The sequence below is a fragment of the Microcaecilia unicolor genome, chromosome 1, assembly GCF_901765095.1.
Source record: "Microcaecilia unicolor chromosome 1, aMicUni1.1, whole genome shotgun sequence".
Taxonomy (NCBI): Eukaryota; Metazoa; Chordata; class Amphibia; order Gymnophiona; family Siphonopidae; genus Microcaecilia; species Microcaecilia unicolor.
Window position 1 is genome coordinate 243,495,064 of NC_044031.1, and position 16,829 is coordinate 243,511,892.

Genomic DNA, 16,829 nt, shown 5'->3' on the forward strand with positions numbered 1-16,829 from the left:
AAATGTAGGGAAAAAAAAAAAAAAAAAAAAAGAACCCCCCCCCCCCCCCCACCACCACTTTACAGCTTCTATTTACAAGTGCAGGCACCATAGTACATGTGGAAATGGTGATTTTTCAACCTCTATATATATTTTAATGATTTACTTTCTTCCAACCCAGGTAAATATCTATTGTATACATATAGGTGCCCAATTTTTAGAAATACATGTATACATGGCACCAGTTGACATCCTCCCTCCGTGTCAGCAACCAAAAAAAGACCACCCGGTTTCTCTCATGCTCCCTCCTCCCTCGTTTACCTTTACATAAAGGCTCAGGTTCTGGATTTTTTTCTCCTTCCTCAATGCCTTAAGTTCTTGACTTCCCTTGCAAGGCCAGGCTATACTGATATTTGAGCCGCACTGTGCAGGAAGTTGGGGAAGTCTTGCGGTTTCAAGTCCCGTGAGACTTCCCCAACTTCCTGCACGGCACGGCTCACTATCAGCACAGCCCGGCCATGCAGAAGAAAATGACTGAGGTAGCGAGGAAGTAGAAAAAATCTGGAGCCCAAGCCCAGCTTTACAGGTAAACGAGGGGGGTAGTAGGACTGTGTTAAAAAAAAAAAAAAAAAATTGGTTGGTTGGTTAAAAAGAACCATCTGCATTAAAAATTAACACATTAATAGCATTATTAATGCTTTAACTGCCCACCCCTATTATTTAAAATTAATTATATATTAAATAAAATTAAATAAATGGTAATTACTAATGTTCTTTTGACATCTTCCCAAAATTCTAACAATAGCAAATAGTCATTAAAAGTGTCACATAATTTATTTATAAAATTTATAACCTGCTTACACCTAAGCAGCTCACATAAAAACATCCAGCACTTTATTCAGTGTTATGCGCTTAGACACTAGCAGTAACTTTGAGAGACTGGTATCAGTCAACATACTCTCGCTTAGGAGTGAAATGTATCACTGTCAAGCTATGTGCAAAACTAACCATTTAGAGAAACTGCCCCCCCCTAAGAAATCAATTGGTTCAATATTAGTAACTGTCAAAAATGGCCTTACACTGCATGTCAGGGTAATGGCTTACATGTTATTTCTATGAGTAGCATATTCATTGATTTACACAGTGGTAGTGTCATGTGATCAGAACTCTACATGAAACAGATTTTATTGCACATGAGTTAATTTGTATACTGTTCCAACACTTGGCTGCTCCAAGGGTTCAGCTTAACAATGGCTTGTTGAGATTTCTAAATCCCTTACTGAAAAGATTCAAATTAAACCTTCTGGATCTCCATCCTAAAGGAAAAGCCTGTAATACTTTTCTCCTCAACCAGCTATGACTCTTATAAAACCAAATATCATATAAACAATCTGTAAGGTCAAATGCCAATACATAACGTTAAGTTGCACAATTTTGAAAATGACAGAAAAATACTTACCTGGCAATGTAAGGCAGATAAGACTGGCAATCAGTAAAGTTATGCACATAAAAACAGTTAAGAGAAGTATCTGAAAATATGAAACACAAAAGGGAAAGTTTAACGATTATACAGAAACAACTGTGTAACATACTATACATTAGGGAAAGGGAGCACCTTCAAGGAGGTGTTTTGTGGGCCATTTTTTTTTTAAACATCACATTTCACAGCAACTTATTTTCCAGAAAAAAAAATAAAAGATTAAATTCAAAGATGGAAATGATCTCAGCTCAGATGCATCCAATTACAAAGGCTGGCAGGAGGCACATTCAAATTCCGTATATTGTAGACAGATGGAACTTAAGGTTATTACACCATACCTTTTGGTATCCTACATTGCCACCCTGAACAGATCCCCTGCTATGCAGGCAATATACATACATACTGGAAAGATAGTGATATGTTTACCACTGACAAATTCCTTGCTAACAATTTATCCATGCTAGACATACCATTGCAGTTATTTAGCTTAGAGTAGAAGAGTGGCCTGGTGGTTACAGCACCAGTTTTGACATCCAGTGGTGGCCGGTTGAAACCCTACTGCTGCTCCTTGTGATCGTGGGCAAGTCACTTAACCCTCCATTGCCTCGGGTACAAACTTAGAGTGTGACCTCCTGGGACTGGGAAATACCCAGTGTACCTGAATGTAAGTCACCTTAAGCTACTATTGAAAAAAGTGTGAGCAAAATCCAAATAAATAATTATGATGCCACCTTCCATCCCTAATGAAATGCAAAGGGTAATTATGAGCAAGCGCTGACATTTTTGCACTCAAAGGTAAGCATGATCTGTGTCATAACAGATCTGAGATAGGTACAAGGAAAGAAAAGACAGATGTACAGTGATGGAAATATGTTATCTCCAAACTGTATTACAGGAAATTTAAAATATCAAATCCAGTCAAGGATTTGAGGTCATTTTTGGTGCTTTGACAGACCTGTTTCAAACCTTGTGTTATGTTCTAACAGCCACAGGTCATGTCAGATATCATAACTCTCCTATGCCATACAGCTGCTGCTCAAACATAACCATCACAAGCCAATTCCAAGTGGAATTTTCAGTATTTATCTGATGAAGAAGGGCAACCTTCGAAAGCTAATCAAGAAATGTATTAAGTTATGTCCAATAAAAAAAGGTATCATCTTATTTTCTTTTCCATGTTTTATTTTGTTTGATTTCTATTGATAACCTTAAGAGTGGACTAACACGGCTACCACACTCCAGTATTTATCTGCAATGACAAATCTGGTGGCTCTGTGGTAATGAGCACTCTGCTATGAAAAGGACATAGGTTTAATTTCCAGATCGAGTCTATTTCTTCAGCTGGCCAGGGCTGGGAGCTACTACTGAGACAGCATTCACTGGGACTGATAAAGCTCATGTCAGTAGCTCCAGAAGGAGCAATGGTGCGTGGCTCACAACAAAGGACTCTATGTAATAACCAGGCCAGGGTGAGTTGAAAAAAGACCTAATATTGGAGAAAACATATCACTGTGAATGAAGGGTTGTGGTACCAGATCTCAAGCCTAGTTCTTACTGTGCTAGAAAGCCCAAAAAGGAAAAACTGTAGGCCCCCAAAACATCTAAGCAAACCAATTTATCACCATTTGTAAAACTTTCTCATCTGCAGACCTGGGTATTTGCACACAATAGGTAAGGTCATCTGATTTATTTTGTCTGTATAATCAACCTTGGAAAAAGGAATGCAGTTTTAAAAAAAATCATTTTGTAAAGGATAAATAAAAACAGAAAAAAAAAATCCAATTGCTCCTAAAATGCAGTATTAATCAGATCAAAAATTTTTGAATACCACTCCTCCCTCACCATGCAACACTGGAACAGCTTTGGAGGGCCATAAACAGGCTTACCTATTTTTATCTATCCTCAATTACAATCATATACTCTCCAGTACGCTCTTCTCTATTCTATCAATGATCATCACCTTGTTCTACCTAGTCCTAAACAAGCCCACCTGGAATCAACCGGCATTGTGCTTTCTATTTTGCTGCCCCTTTCCTCTGGAATTCCATGCCTTAACTATCCAAGTGGTACGCTCTCTGAAAAAAATTCAAATGTTTTGAAAACTTAGCTTTTTCGTTCTGCTTTGTATGTAACTTAGGTGGATGGTAATCTAAACAATCACTGGATTTATGTTTATATTACCCTTTCCTGTTCTCCCTTACCCTTATTCTCTCCTCTTCCTACACTACCTTTAGTTTTTATTAGTTGTTTTACAGTATTTTAGTTTTTGCTGCTCTGGATGTTTGACTGTTCTTTCCTGTCCAATTTTGTAGTTCCTTTTTCCCCCCTTTCTATTTTTTATGTCCATTTTTAGATTGTTAACCACTTTAATCTGCAAGATAGCAAAAGTCAATAAAAGAGGGCCACACTATGCTTGAAGCTGCTTCTGGTGGGAACAGGAAGACCCTGGGGTAGGGAAGGGAAAGGGTGAACCTATGGACAGGGAAAAAAGGCTGGACCTATGGAAAGACAAAATATGGGGCAAAGTAGGGAAGCTACAAATACATGAGGGAAACGTTTAGGTGAGTATATACTGTAAGCAATTATATGTATTTACCCTGAGTGGGAATTTGATAGGCCTCCGATAAGGCTGAAAGCCAACAGGTCCGCCTTGTTGAAGGATTGCTTGGTGAGCCGCGTGAAGGCCTTCTCCTACAACTGGAATGGCATTGTTGTTACGGGCATGCTGGTTATTATTGGCTTGCTGATTTGCATTGTTTTCATTTTCCTCCTGGTCTCCCAGCAAGTATGAATGAAGATCCCTGTGGCAAAGAGAAATTATTGAGATAAGCTTTATAATGTAACTAGTAAAACAGCCCGTTTCTGACACAAATGAAACGGGCGCTAGCAAGGTTTTCCTCGAAGAGAGAGAGAGAGAGAGAGAGAGAGAGCTCCGAGTTCCATGACCCCCTCCTTCCCTCCCTCTCCTCCGAGTTCCAGGCCCCCCTCCCTCTCCTCCGAGTTCCATGCCCCCTCCCTCTCCTCCCCATCGTGTTCCATGCCCCCCTTTCCTCGGAGTGTGTATGTTTGAGACAGAGTGTGTGGGTGAGAGATGGAGTGTGTATGAGAGAGAGAGAGAGAGACAGTGTGTGTGTGTTTGTGTCAGAGAGAGAGAGACAGTGTGTGAGAGACAGAGTGTGTGTGTGAGTCTGTGAGAGAGAGAGAGTGTATGTGAGAGACAGCGAGTGAGTGTGTGTGTGTGTGTGTGTGTGTGTGTGTGTGTGTGTGTGAGAGAAAGTGAAGCCTTCAAGCCTTGAAACATTCATGCGCTCTAAGGCTCCATCTCCTCAATTGACGACACATAGTTCCGGAACGTTACAGGAATGCTTCGAGGCTTGAAGGCTTCACTTTCTCGGCTTCAGAATGTTGGTGGTGTTTTTTATTATATAGGATGTAATATGTCATTTGTATTCTGCCAACTCTCAGCTAAGGTTCAAAGCAGATCACAAAATTGGAAAATAACAAAAAGTAAGTCAAAACAGATTAGGATAAGTATTGCTGAAAGAGGTGAGCCTTTAATAATTTCTGAAGGAATGGTAAGAAGGCACAGCTCCCAATTCCTCAGGCAGTGCGCTCCAAATCTGAAGAGCCTTATAAACAAACTAAAGTCTCCAAAACTCTTATGACAAACACCAGATACTGAAGGGAAAAAAAGAAAAAAAAAAAAAAAAAAAAAAAAAAAAAAAAAAAAGAGGACAGCCACTTGCTCTAGATGACCTAATGTTATTAGGAAAAGAAAACAAACCATTCAAAATCCGGGCTGGTACCATTGAAGACTTCGTATATCAAACATGCCAATTTAAAAACTGACACGAGCCTGTATAGGCAGCCAATGTAAATGAGTTAAAGCTGGAGTCGCCCTATCAAATTTCTTCAAATGAAAAATCAATTTGGTTACAGTATTCTGAAGTAACTGCATCTTAGAACAAAGTTTGAACAATATAGTAGAGTATAAACTATTGTTAACAGTCCAAAATGGACAGAATAAGTGCTTGAACTAAAATGCTCTTGAGTAAATAAAGGACTAATTCTGTGATGTGAACACAGTTTTAAGAAGACAGTTCTGACAATATAGTATATTTGTGGTTCAAAGATAGGGTATCTACCAGGAAACCCAAAATCTTGAAAGATCATTCCATAGGCAAGGAAAAACCATCAAAGGTCAATCTTATCCAGAATAATTTTATCAGAATGACTCAACCAGAGTAATTTTATTTTTTCCTTATTACGTTTAAAACCATAACCTTGCCGAGAGTCTCAATCTTTAGGATAGTATTAGCCACTCTTGATCCTACCAAGACACCTGTTGCCACATTAGTAACATGGAAAAGCAAATCAGTAATGTTACGAAAATAAAAACAATCAAAGAAAATGTTTGACAGTAAAATCCTACCGTGTAAGAAGCAATGCAAAAAAACTTTTCAATACTTACAGTAAGTATCCTGCTGTAACAGTCCAAGCTCTTACAAGGCCCTTCAACCACTGTCTTGTGTGCCCTTGCTCCAGCAAAGCTGGTAATACCACTTGTAGCAAAAGTAGCTCCAAAGAAAGTTCACTGACTGGAGCATCACTGAAAAAAAACCACATAAGGACTAGAATATTAAGAATTGTCATACCAAGTCCATCTAGCTCAATATCCTGTATTAAGAATTGTCATACCGAGTCCATCTAGCTCAGTATCCTGTATTAAGAATTGTCATACCGAGTCCATCTAGCTCAGTATCCTGTCTCAAACAATGGCACATCCAGGTCACAAAAATCTTGCAGAATCTCAAAAAGTAGCAAGATTCTATGCTACTTGACCTCCAGCATAAGCAGTGGTTTTCCCCAGATATACCTTAACAGTTTATGGGCTTAATCTCCAGGGATCTGTGTCCGTTGGGTGGCACTGGGTTAACAGTGGATGGAAGTATGCAAGCTCAGTTTTGTGGCTACATGGGCTAGGTATTCATTATATTGTTTTATTACAAACTATTCTGGATAGCCCTAGAAATGGTTTGTTTTTTTAAAATAAAAGATTATGCAAACCCTCTTGAGCATGGGTATACTTACTGTACCTGTAGGTAGCTTGCTTTGGGCTGGAATTTGTGAAGAGTAGTCAAATTTAAAATCCAAATATGTATAGCACAAAAACGCTTTAGAGATTTTCTGTTGTAACACTTAGCAAAGAAATAGCATGAAAGCCTTGGCAGAAAATGTTTGATGTTATACAAGATGACTCTCTCACGAGACTCACATGGGAAAGAGTTGAGATATCTTTGGCAACATGAAACAAAACAATTACCTGTACAGCATCACGTTATATGGTAAGAAAGCAGGCAGCAACAGCTTAATAATACGAATAGGAAGCCAAAGCATGAGAAGGACAATTGATCCAAAGACAATCTGCAAAGATAAAAATAAAATGACACCATAATTTTAAATGGGTAATGATTTCTTATATGTCCTATATTAAAAGGACAAAGCCTACAAGGTCCAAATAGTTTTCTCACATTTTATATGTAAGGTGAAACTTTTGGAAATGATTTCTTGTTTTACCTGAAACGCAAGTTCTGCAATATGAAGGATCTGGTCTTGGGATCAAAAGGCAAGATTAAGTACTATGATACTAAAGAGAATGCCTGCAGATTTTTTTCCACACATGTAGCCTAATTCAACGAAGTGTGGACTGTGCAGTAACTATGCAATAACACCTATGCAATAGGTGCCAACTCTGGAGCACCTCCAATTTGGAATAACCCCTTCACTGTGTCCAGGGAGGGGTTAAGTTTTGAGTTTAGCACCACCAAATCATGTTGGCTCTAAAGTTATAATTATTTCTAACAGCAGATTTTAACTGTTGATTTATATACACTTATAAGTAGGTCTATAAATATTTGCCACATTTAAAACTAAAACCAGGGTCATTTATAAAACATGGGGAAAAACATTAACTATTAATGATACTTCTGAGGGGTTTGGCTTAGGCTTTTAAAATTGTATCTGATATATTCTAGAACTGAGGTGTTTAATCTTTTTTTGTTCCTGCACCCTTTTAACTGATGAAACCCCTGCAACCTCTTCCTAAACCACAAGTCCACTAGTGACTACTGACAGATTCATGTGTCATTGTTAGCCACTAACAGTGCTAGTTAACATGTTGCTAAAATTACAATAGTAATATTACCAATAACAGTCATAATAACTGCCTTCACTATTGTCTAGAAAGTTCAATAAATTGCCTCAGATGGCAAGACTTCTCCACACCCTGTTTGACCTCTTCTGCAGGCACCACTGGTTAAGAACCCTTGCTCTAGAACTTGTAGTTCTAGTAAAGAAAAAAAGAACCACAAAAGTCCGTCCATTATGTCCCAAGGATCAGTCCAGACAAATGGGTTGTGATCATCCTCCATCAGGTGAAGATAGAGAATACTGGCTTGGTTGCTAAGCACAGGATTTTATGAGACAACTCAAGAGTTCTCTATCTCCAGAGGGATGTGCACTGTGGTGACTTCTGTGTTGACTCCTATCCTGTTTGCAGGTAAGCTTGAGTTTGAGGTGGACTAGGTTGCTTCCCTGTTGCCACTTGCTATCTCTATCTCAACTTTTCTTTTTCTCCTGCCTCTATCTAAAAAGCAGCCAATGTTGTTCTTTTTGAGAGTGCTTGTGCTGTGGGAAGATTGTGGGGCTTCAGTGCCTTGGAGGGCATGAGACTGGCTGTTTTCTGTGAGTATATTTATTATTCTCTATGTGTAAGCCCATTAAGACTTGTGCGCATCTTGGCTACCGGTTCCTGCAAGCTTTGCTTTACTTCTGTGGACATGCCGCTTTTGCCTTCAGTACTCGTCTCCAGAAATTCAATCCAGCCCCGTTCCAATGGCGGTTTTGGCAGGCTCAGCGCCAACAGCTCTTGCACTCCACGAAGCTTCAGCAGCCATTTTGTCAGCGGGTTCCTTGCCTGCCACAGTGTCCTAGGATGTTGGCTTTACAGGGATCAAAGTCTCTGACCTGCTGTTTTCACCTGAATTTATTCTTTCATTACATCAGGTCTTTTTATTAAAGTCAGTTCAAGCTGCCTCTCCTTCTTCCCCTCACCATGCTTTTGAAGAGCAGCTTCCTTAGAAATGAAAACTTTCCGTTTCGCAGAATTCAGAGAATGTTCCTTCTCCGATCTCGGAGAAGGTTTTATCTGTATAGTCTGACTGTCCTAGTTCTGCTGATGACCCTGACTTGGACACTGCAGAGGAAGACGGGGGTGATGATCCTACTGTACCTAGGCTGTTTTTGACAGCGGTTGCCTCTGTTGATCACAAAATATATGGAGGCGTTAAACATTTTTCCCCCTTCTCAGTCCTTTGGTCCGGCTACATCTATTATGTCAGGTACTAAGAGACCTCCTGTATATTTACATATTTATGAGGTTATGCAGGAGCTTACTGCAGTTCAGTGAGAGACCCCTTATTCTAACCTCCAAGTGGCTCAAGATATGTCCAAATTATATCCCCTTCTGCTGTCGGATTTAGAGCATTTTGCTCTAAGGTGGATGCCCTTATTATAGTGGTTACTAAACGTACCACTATCCCTGTTGAAGGTGGCACTGCAATAAAGGATAAGCATGACCGTAGGCTTGAGGCTTCCTTGAAGCTTGTCTTTCAACTAGCTGCATTAAGTTTTCAGGCAGCAATTTCTTCTTTTGTAGCCAGCTACTTTATCATGGATTCAACAATAGTCCACATTGGACTCACCTCCAGACTTTCTTCCTACCCTAGAAGGTGGAGTTGTTCTATTTGTCAGACGCTCTTTATGATATTCTCCGAGCGTCAGCGAAGGGTATGGCAATGGCCACTTTGGTGCAACACTGGCTAAGGTTGAGGCACTGGACTACTGATGTGGCATCCAGATCTTGTCTGGTGAAGTTGCCCTTTCGGGAGAAAACTACTCTTTGGTGTGGATTTGAAGTAGATTGTTAAAGATCTGGGAGATTCCAAGGTCCAGCGGCTGCCTAAAGACAAGCCTAATCCTCATCTCCGTGAAGCTAAGTCTCATTTTTGAGAAGCACGGAGGTACAGACCAGGGAAGGCTAGTGTTTCTACTCAAAAACCTCGCTTTCCTCAGACTCAGTCTTCCTTTCATAAGTACATAAGCATTATCATACTGGGACAGACCGAAGGTCCATCAAGCCCAGAATCCTGTTTCCAACAGTGGCCAATCCAGGTCACAAGTACCTGGCAAGATCCCCAAAAAAGTACAATACATTCTATGCTGCTTATCCCAGAAATAAGCAGTGGATTTTCCACTAGTCCATTTTAATAATGGTCTATGGACTTTTCCTTTAGGAAGCCATCCAAACCTTTTTAAAACCTGCTATGCTAACTGCTTTTACTACATTCTCTGGCAACGAATTCCAGAGTTTAATTACACGTTGAGTTTAGAAACTTTTCTCCGATTCGTTTTAAATTTATTACTTTGTAGCTTCATTGCCTGTCCCCTAGTCCTAATATTTTTGGAAAGAGTAAACAAGCGATTCACATCTACCCGTTCCACTCCACTCACTATTTTATACACCTCTATCATATCTCGTCTCAGCCATCTTTTCTCCAAGCTGAAGAGCCCTAGCCACTTCAGCCTTTCCTCATAGGGAAGTCGTCCCATCCCCTTTATCATTTTCGTTGCCCTTCTCTGTACCTTTTCTATTCCACTGTATCTTTAAGATGCGGCGACCAAAATTAAACACAATATTCAAGGTGCGGTTGCGCCATGCATCGATACAAGGGCATTATGAAGTCCTCATTTTTGTTTTTCCATTCTTTTCCAAATAATACCTAACATTCTATTTGCTTTCTTAGCAACTGCTGCACACGGAGTAGAGGGTTTCAACATATCATCAACGACGACGCCTAGATCCCTTTCCTGGTCGGTAACTCCTAACGTGGAACCTTGCAATACGTAGCTATAATCCAGGTTCCTCTTTCCCACATGCATCACTTTGCACTTGCTCACATTAAAATTCATCTGCCCTTTAGATGCCCAGTCTCAGTCTCATAAGATCCTCTTGTAGTTTTTCACAATCCTCTTGCGATTTAAGAACTTTGAATAACTGTGTCGGCAAATTTAATTACCTCACTAGTGTTGGAATAATGTATTGTATTTTACATGCATTGCCTGTCAGCAATTTTTTCTCTGTGATTACTCTGTGACCTCTGATGTGAATTTCCTAGAGAGGTCACACCCATGCAACTTCCTGTGGGGGTTAGGCACAGCACATGGAGCTCATGGTCTCTCCTAAGCTGAGGATCTATGGTGTGAGCATCCATTACCATCTAAGCACATGGAAAGAGCTGATAAACCAAATGTATTATATTATGTATATATAAGCTGCTGAATATCAATCTGACTAAAACTGTGAGTAAACAGATGTTTTGTTACTTCAACTTTAAAGTGACTCAGCAGTGAATTATTCTGGGGTGTATGTGAGAGAGATGAAGAAAAGAAATTAACATTTCTAAAGCTGAAGCTGTGTGTATAAAATCTGCTAATTATTTACTACAAATAATCCAACAAAAGGGTTATGGGCCCAGCCCAGGAATTGAAAAAGGGAGAAATATTACCAGGCAGTGAAAAAGCCACATTTTTCTCTTAAGTTTTAAAAGAAAGATTCAGTCTGTCTCTCTCTCCCCCCACACACTAAACAGCAGACAGAAGGCTAAGAAATGGCTGAGGGAGGAAATTCACCATTTTTCTACTCTCTCAAGGTGCCTAAATTAACTGAATTTAATTATCAGCAGTGGGAACTAAGATTCAGATGTCTCCTTCAAGCAAAGAAATTAAGTATATGTTTAGACCAAAACAGAACAGCTGAAAATATGGCTGAATGGGACAATGCAAACTATTATGTGAAGTGCATGTTTTTGGAAGCTCTCTCAGAGAAACAAGCCATATTAGTGGAGGCAAAAGATACAGCAAACGAAATTTTATATAAACTAAGAACTATGTATGCAACTACATATGCAAAACAGCAACCAATTTGGTTAGCAGAGTTAAATGAGACCAAATTAAGGGATAAAAGTAAATGTAATGATCACATTATGCATCTTATGTCTTCATTTCAAAAGTTAGAACTTTCTGGAATTCCCATGTGTGATGCATTGAAAAGAGCATTTCTTTTTACCTCACTATCAAATAAGTTTGATGTTTTTAGGTCTGTAAATGAAGCCATTGAAGGGCAATCTTTTGAACAGGCAGCATCAAAACTGAGGCAGGAATGCATAATTAATGATTCTGAGGAGATGTGTTCTCAAAGACAGTCAGAGAGAAATGAAACAAATTTCTTGGCAAAGAATAGAGGAAGGCGGAGCTATGGGAAAACTCCACCCAAGGGCAAGCTGATTTGCTACTCATGTGGAAAGGAGGGACATGTATCTAAATGGTGTAATGAAACACAAAACACCCCCTCTAGCTCACCTAAGCCAATGGAACAAAAGAATTTTCCAAGCAGGACATGTACAAAGGACAATGATAAACATAAGAGCTTTCTAATGGCAGAAAAATCTTTGACTATGGTAAATAATAATTCAAATGAAAGTACTTGGATTTTGGATTCAGGGAGCACATGCCATTTAACCAATTGTAAGGATTTCTTTCAGGAAATGAGTCCAGAAGAAGGTATTCTTCAAACTGCAAACGCAGGGACTACTCAGATCCAAGCAAAAGGCATTGGATTCTTAAAATGCAAAGTGTCTAATGAAGTTAAAGAAATTCCTGTAAGTGATGTCTTGTATATTCCCCAAGCAGTTTGCAATATGCTTAGTGTATCTACATTAGATAAGAAGGGATTTGCGATTCATTTTGAAAACAGTAAGTGCACAATCTCTAAAAATGATGAAGTGTATGCTGAAGCTTTTATGCATAATGATGTTTATAAACTGAGCATTTCAGGTGAAGCCTCACATATGGCGCAAGTAAGGAAGAATGATGGTAAATGTAGTCTGGAAATCTGGCACCGCCGCCTGGGACATCGTGATTTTAAGGTGATCCAGGATCTTCACAGTGGGCAACTAGCCACAGGCATTCAGATAAGTGCAGATACTGGTAAAATGGAGAAATGCATAGACTGTGTTACTCAAAAAGGTGTGAGACCCTCATTTCCTGCATACACAGGAAATAGGAGTAATAAAGTACTGGACTTAATACACAGTGACTTATGTGGACCGTTTAATATCCCATCATTGGGAAATAACAGATTTGTGCTAATATTCTTGGATGATTTCTCTAGATATTGTGTGGCCTATTTGCTGAAAGAAAAAAGTCAAGTCAAAGACATGCTGAAGAAATACGTAGCCATGGTGAGCAATAAATTTGAAAGAAAACCAAAGGTTCTTCAGACCGACAATGGTGGTGAGTTCACTTCACAAAGCATGCGCACATTTCTAGAACAAGAAGGCATTCAGCATATCACAACAGTAGCTTATACACCAGAGCAAAATTCAGTTGCAGAGAGAAAATTTAGGTCACTTGTGGAAATGACCAGATGTATGCTGTCAGATAGCAATCTCCCTAAAAGACTATGGGGGGAAGCCATTCTCACAGCAGTGTACCTACAAAACAGAATGCCAACTAAAGGCGCTGAGCGCACACCACATGAGACATGGCATGGTAGGAAGCCAAACCTGTCACACATAAGAACATTTGGAAGTACAGCATATGCTCATGTACCAAAGCAAAGAAGGCATAAGCTGGATTCCACAACAGAAAGGGGCATTTTAGTTGGCTATGCTCCAGGACACAAAGGATATAGAATTTTGAATCTGAAAACTGGCATTGTTGGCATAAGACATGTTACATATTTTGATGAAAACAAAAGGGTTGATAAAGGCTGGATTATCCCAGATGAGCCTTATCATCCAGAATATGAAACTAGAACCATAATAGACATGCCAGTGTATATAAATGCCATACCAAGGCAGATGTCTGAAAGCAACTCATCTGTATCTAACGAGGAACAGGCAGAGGAAGCAGACACAGAAAGGATCATTGCAGGAGACAGTACAGTTGGAGAAGGGGAATCAATTGGAGAAGGACTCTCAGATTTAGAGGATGCGGAAAGGTCAGACCAACCTGTTGTCAGACGCTCATCCAGGGAAAACAAAGGTGTTCCACCCCCAAGACTGTCTTACCTAACAAAGTCAGCAGAAGCTCAAGAGCCCTTAACATGGGATGAGATTGAGAAAATGCCAGCAGAAGAAGCTGCTGAATGGCGTAAAGCTGCACAAGAAGAAATTGATGCATTGGATAAAAATAAGACTTGGATTCTTACAAAATTACCTCCTGGCAAGAAAGCTATAGGATGCAAATGGGTATTCAAGTTAAAAAGGAATGCACAAGGAAAAGTGGAAAGGTATAAAGCCAGATTAGTCGCAAAGGGATATCTTCAAAAATATGGAGAAGATTTTGATGAAGTGTTTGCACCTGTAGTGAAACACACGACAATAAGAACACTTCTGAGCATTGCAGTCTCAAAAGGCATGCAAGTCAACCACATTGATGTGAAAACAGCATTTCTTCATGGAGATATAACTGAAGACTTGTACATGGAACAGCCAACAGGTTTCATAAATACAAAAAGACAGCTAGTGTGTAAATTAAACAAAGGTCTTTATGGATTAAAGCAAAGTGCAAAATGTTGGAATGACAAATTGCATGAAATATTGACAAATTTAGGATTTAAGCAAGGTGAAGCAGATAAATGCTTGTACACTAGGTGCAGAAATGGACAATATGCATACATTTTAGCTTTTGTTGATGATCTGCTCATTGCAAGCGAAAGTGAGCAAGAGTACAATGACATTGTAAAATATTTAAACCTGAATGTTGAGATAAAAGAACTTGGTAATGTGTCATACTATCTTGGTATAGAAATTGAGAAACAAAATGATGGTTCTTATCTTCTAAGCCAGAAGCAGAAAATAAATGAGCTTATTGAAAGTTTAGGTATGCAAGATGCCCAAGTTGTAAGCACTCCCATGATCACTGATTTTCTGAAGGATGAAACAGTAAGAGAACCTTTACCAGATAACATCCAATATAGATCAGCCATAGGTAAGCTTTTATATCTGACTACCACATACAGGGCTGATATAGCAAATGCAGTAGGAATTTTGAGCAGAAGGGTCAGCTCACCTACCAAATCAGATTGGACTGCAGTTAAAAGGATGGTAAGGTATTTAAAAGGTACCATTGATTGTAAATTAAAGATTTCAGCCAATAGTAATCCAAAACTAATATGTTACTGTGATTCAGATTGGGCAGGGGATCATTCTGATTATAAATCCACAAGTGGATATGTGTTTATGTATGGAAATGTACACATTTCTTGGGCCAGTCATAAACAAAGTATTGTGAGTCTGTCTTCTACAGAAGCTGAATATGTGGCCATATCAGAAGCATGCAGAGAACTGATGTGGATTGAAAAACTTTTGCTGGATTTTGGAATAGCTGAACAGAGACCAATCCAGATAATGGAAGATAATCAGAGCTGCATCAGACTGTCACAGAATGACAAGGTTCAGTCACGCACCAAGCACATCGCAACGAAATATCACAACGTGCGAGAGCTGGCGAAAGAAGGGGACATCAGTCTAGACTATTGTCACACCAGTGAAATGACAGCTGACATCATGACCAAACCGTTACCCAGAGAACGTTTTGAGAATCTGCGAATAAAGCTTGGACTTTGTATGAATTAATAGTTGCATGACAGTTATGCATGAGAAGGGGTTTGTTGGAATAATGTATTGTATTTTACATGCATTGCCTGTCAGCAATTTTTTCTCTGTGATTACTCTGTGACCTCTGATGTGAATTTCCTAGAGAGGTCACACCCATGCAACTTCCTGTGGGGGTTAGGCACAGCACATGGAGCTCATGGTCTCTCCTAAGCTGAGGATCTATGGTGTGAGCATCCATTACCATCTAAGCACATGGAAAGAGCTGATAAACCAAATGTATTATATTATGTATATATAAGCTGCTGAATATCAATCTGACTAAAACTGTGAGTAAACAGATGTTTTGTTACTTCAACTTTAAAGTGACTCAGCAGTGAATTATTCTGGGGTGTATGTGAGAGAGATGAAGAAAAGAAATTAACATTTCTAAAGCTGAAGCTGTGTGTATAAAATCTGCTAATTATTTACTACAAATAATCCAACAACTAGTTATTCCCATATCTAGATCATTTATAAATATGTTATAAAGCAGCGGTCCCAGTACAGACCCCTGAGGAACCCCACTATCTACTCTTCTCCATTGAGAATACTGTGATCATTTAACCCTACTCTCTGTTTTCTATCTTTTAACCAGTTTTTAATCCACAATAGGACACTACCTCATATCCCATGACTTTCCAATTTCTTCTGGAGTCTTTCATGAGGTACTGTGTCAAATGCCTTTTGAAAATCCAGATACACAATATCGACCGGCTCAGCTTTATCCACGTATTTATTTACCTCTTCAAAGAAATATAATACACTGGTGAGGCAAGATTTCCCTTCACTAAATCCATGTTGGCTTTGTCTCCGTGCTTTTGAATATGCTCTGTAATTTTGTTCTTTATAATAGTCTCTACCATTTTGCCCGGCACTGACGTCAGGCTCACCGGTCTATAATTTCCCATATCACCTCTGGAACATTTTTTTAAAAATCGGCGTTATATTGGCCACCCTGCAATCTTCTGTTACTATGCTCGATTTAAAAGATAAATTACATATTACTAACAATAGCTCCGAAAGCTCATTTTTTAATTCTATCAGTACTCAGGTATGAATACCATCCGGTCCAGATTTGCTGCTCTTCAATCTGTCAAATTGCCCCATTATATCCTCCAGGTTTATAGAAATTTCATTCAGTTTCTCCGACTTGTCAGCTCTGAATACCATTTCTGGCACCGGTATCTCTCCCAAATCTTCCTTGGTGAAGACCGAAGCAAAGATTTCATTTAATGTCTCCGCTATGGCTTCGTCTTCCCTAATTGCCCCTCTGTCATCTAGTGGTCCAACCTAGTCTTTTGCCAGCTTCTTGCTTTTAATATACCTAACCAGATCATGTGTTTCACTAAGGAGTAGGTCTAGAATTTTTCCTTCTCTTGTTGGTTCCTCGACCAGCTGCTCCATAAAGTAGTCCTTGATTTTGTATAGGAATTTTACCTCCCTAGCATGCTCTGATGTTACATTTACCCAGTCAATATTGGGGTAATTAAAATCACCCATTATTATTGTGTTGCCCAGTTTGTGAGCCTCCCTAATTTCTGATAACATTTCTACATCTGTCTGTTCATCCTGGCCAGGTGGATGGTAGT

The 16,829-nt window shown here is 39.3% G+C and overlaps 1 protein-coding gene across 1 annotated transcript in view; it reads right to left on the reverse strand.

The window, feature by feature from the left end:
• Positions 1-16,829, reverse strand: part of LOC115471506 (E3 ubiquitin-protein ligase MARCH6) — a 350,986-nt gene that overhangs the window by 103,905 nt on the left and 230,252 nt on the right. Inside the window, exons 17-20 of the mRNA XM_030205152.1 lie at positions 6,783-6,883; positions 5,931-6,068; positions 4,056-4,260; positions 1,439-1,508 (exon numbers count right to left, since the gene is read on the reverse strand). Coding sequence (XP_030061012.1) covers positions 1,439-1,508; positions 4,056-4,260; positions 5,931-6,068; positions 6,783-6,883 — 514 coding nt within the window. The remainder of the gene's footprint in view (positions 1-1,438; positions 1,509-4,055; positions 4,261-5,930; positions 6,069-6,782; positions 6,884-16,829) is intronic.